At 40.6% G+C, this 1,709-nt stretch overlaps 1 protein-coding gene across 1 annotated transcript; it reads right to left on the bottom strand.

The window, feature by feature from the left end:
• Positions 1 to 983: 983 nt before the first annotated feature.
• On the bottom strand, positions 984 to 1,655 carry LOC104946968 (adenylate cyclase type 2-like; the record flags this gene model as incomplete). Its single annotated transcript, XM_010772886.1, has 3 exons — positions 984 to 1,068; positions 1,305 to 1,402; positions 1,505 to 1,655. Coding segments are annotated over 3 exons (334 nt in total), but the record flags the coding sequence as incomplete, so codon positions are not given.
• Between the last annotated feature and the right edge of the window lie 54 nt (positions 1,656 to 1,709).

Below are 1,709 nucleotides of genomic sequence, written 5' to 3'. Positions count from 1 at the left end.
TCAATCATTATAAAACATATCATCATCGCTGTTCATGTTCCAGCAGTAACAACGTCTAACCAGAATAAAAGTCTTTTTGAATCTNAAAGTCATTCAAACTACTTGTACTGTAACAGAGTATTGCTACACTCTGGTACTTCTACTTTTACTCAAGTATCAAACTTGTACTTAAGTAGAATACTTGAGTAAATGTAATTTGTGACTTTACACCTCTGCTGAAAACCATATACCAAATTGAGCTTTAAAATGCATATATAAACAAAAACAAAAAGGAACACATTTTAATACAAAATCAAATTAAGAGCATGGCGTTTCAAATAATCTTTTCAGAAGAATATGTACGTTTTTCTCTTTCAATGTCTTTTGAATTAAAAAGAGGGATAGAAGATGTTGTGCAAACACCGCCTGACTCAAACTGCAGCATCTATTCTGAGTTTCAATGTTCACAGCTCGACCTCGGAAACATCCGATCCCGTAACAATGTGAGAAGAAGCACAAGGTTACGGTCTGCTCTGGAGTTTGCTCTGGTGAGACACCGTCTTCTCTCTAAAAACCTCATCTGTACATTGCGTGTTTGATAAGCACAAACAAAAGAGAGGAAGCTGGAGAGAGGCTATGGACTTAATTAAATTACATCCTTCCTGAAAGCTTGTCCGTATTCATCGCGAGTGGCCTTCACAAAACAGAAATACAGAACGAATTTCACATCGAATTTTCTCAAGCACGAGGAAATGGAATTCCTTAATACCACTTTAGGGATAAACACTTAACAGTAATGCTGCAGTTCAGGGCCAGCATTACAGAGTGGGGTTTTTTCTGAACACAAAAAACTCCTTTACTCGACCTGCATCCAGAGGTTGTTTGATGACAGGATGTTTCTACTTTCTACTGACCTCCATGCTACCTGCCTGGGAATAAGTGCCTGAAAATAACCCTAAACTCCCCTGAAATCATGTGAACGTAAGTCTTAATAACGCACTGACCTGGAAGTGACCTGCGAAACAGATGGCCAGGGTCAGCAGCAGCACACACACCAGGACCCCGAACGACGTGCCCAACATCTGTCGACTGGGGAGAGGAAAACCAGTGTGTACAAATAAATATCTCCTTTTGATTTGAGTGGAATGAGTGGAGCAGGAATGAGTCCTAAAACCCACACATGGGTTAGCATTCAAGCCTTTTCTTTGGGACACATGCTTATGTATAAAAGACATGAACAAGTGGATTTGTTATATAGGTGACCTTTAAACTGCTGACTTGGTTATTTATCAGATTTAAAAAGAGGGAAATGTAGTCGTACTCACTCCTTTGTGACAAACAACTGAACCAAGAAGATGCAGAGGAAGATGACGGTGGCACAGCCGACGTAATGTTTGAACATCGGCAGGTCCAGGGCTCGGTACTTTGAAGAGGAAACACAGAACTTCTAGTTCAACACCAGGATGCCTCAATGGAGATACTGATATAGAAACATCTCAATATGAAATCCTGCTTTTAAACCAACCTGTTTCTCCAGATCTTTCTTTGGAAACCACAGAGCTAAACTGCCACTTTCTTCAGTCTTAGACCACTGCCTGAGAGAGGACGGAAGGAAGGAAGGAAGGAAGGAAGGAAGGAAGGACGGAAGGAAGGAAGGAAGGAAGGACGGACGAGAACTTTAGGAGGCATAATTGAATAAATACAGCAAGTGTTGCAGCATTATCTTGATA

The sequence above is a fragment of the Notothenia coriiceps genome, unplaced genomic scaffold, assembly GCF_000735185.1.
Source record: "Notothenia coriiceps isolate Sejong01 unplaced genomic scaffold, NC01 NC01_scaffold00011696, whole genome shotgun sequence".
NCBI classification, from domain to species: domain Eukaryota; kingdom Metazoa; phylum Chordata; class Actinopteri; order Perciformes; family Nototheniidae; genus Notothenia; species Notothenia coriiceps.
This window is presented reverse-complemented; position numbering and strand designations above follow the sequence as displayed.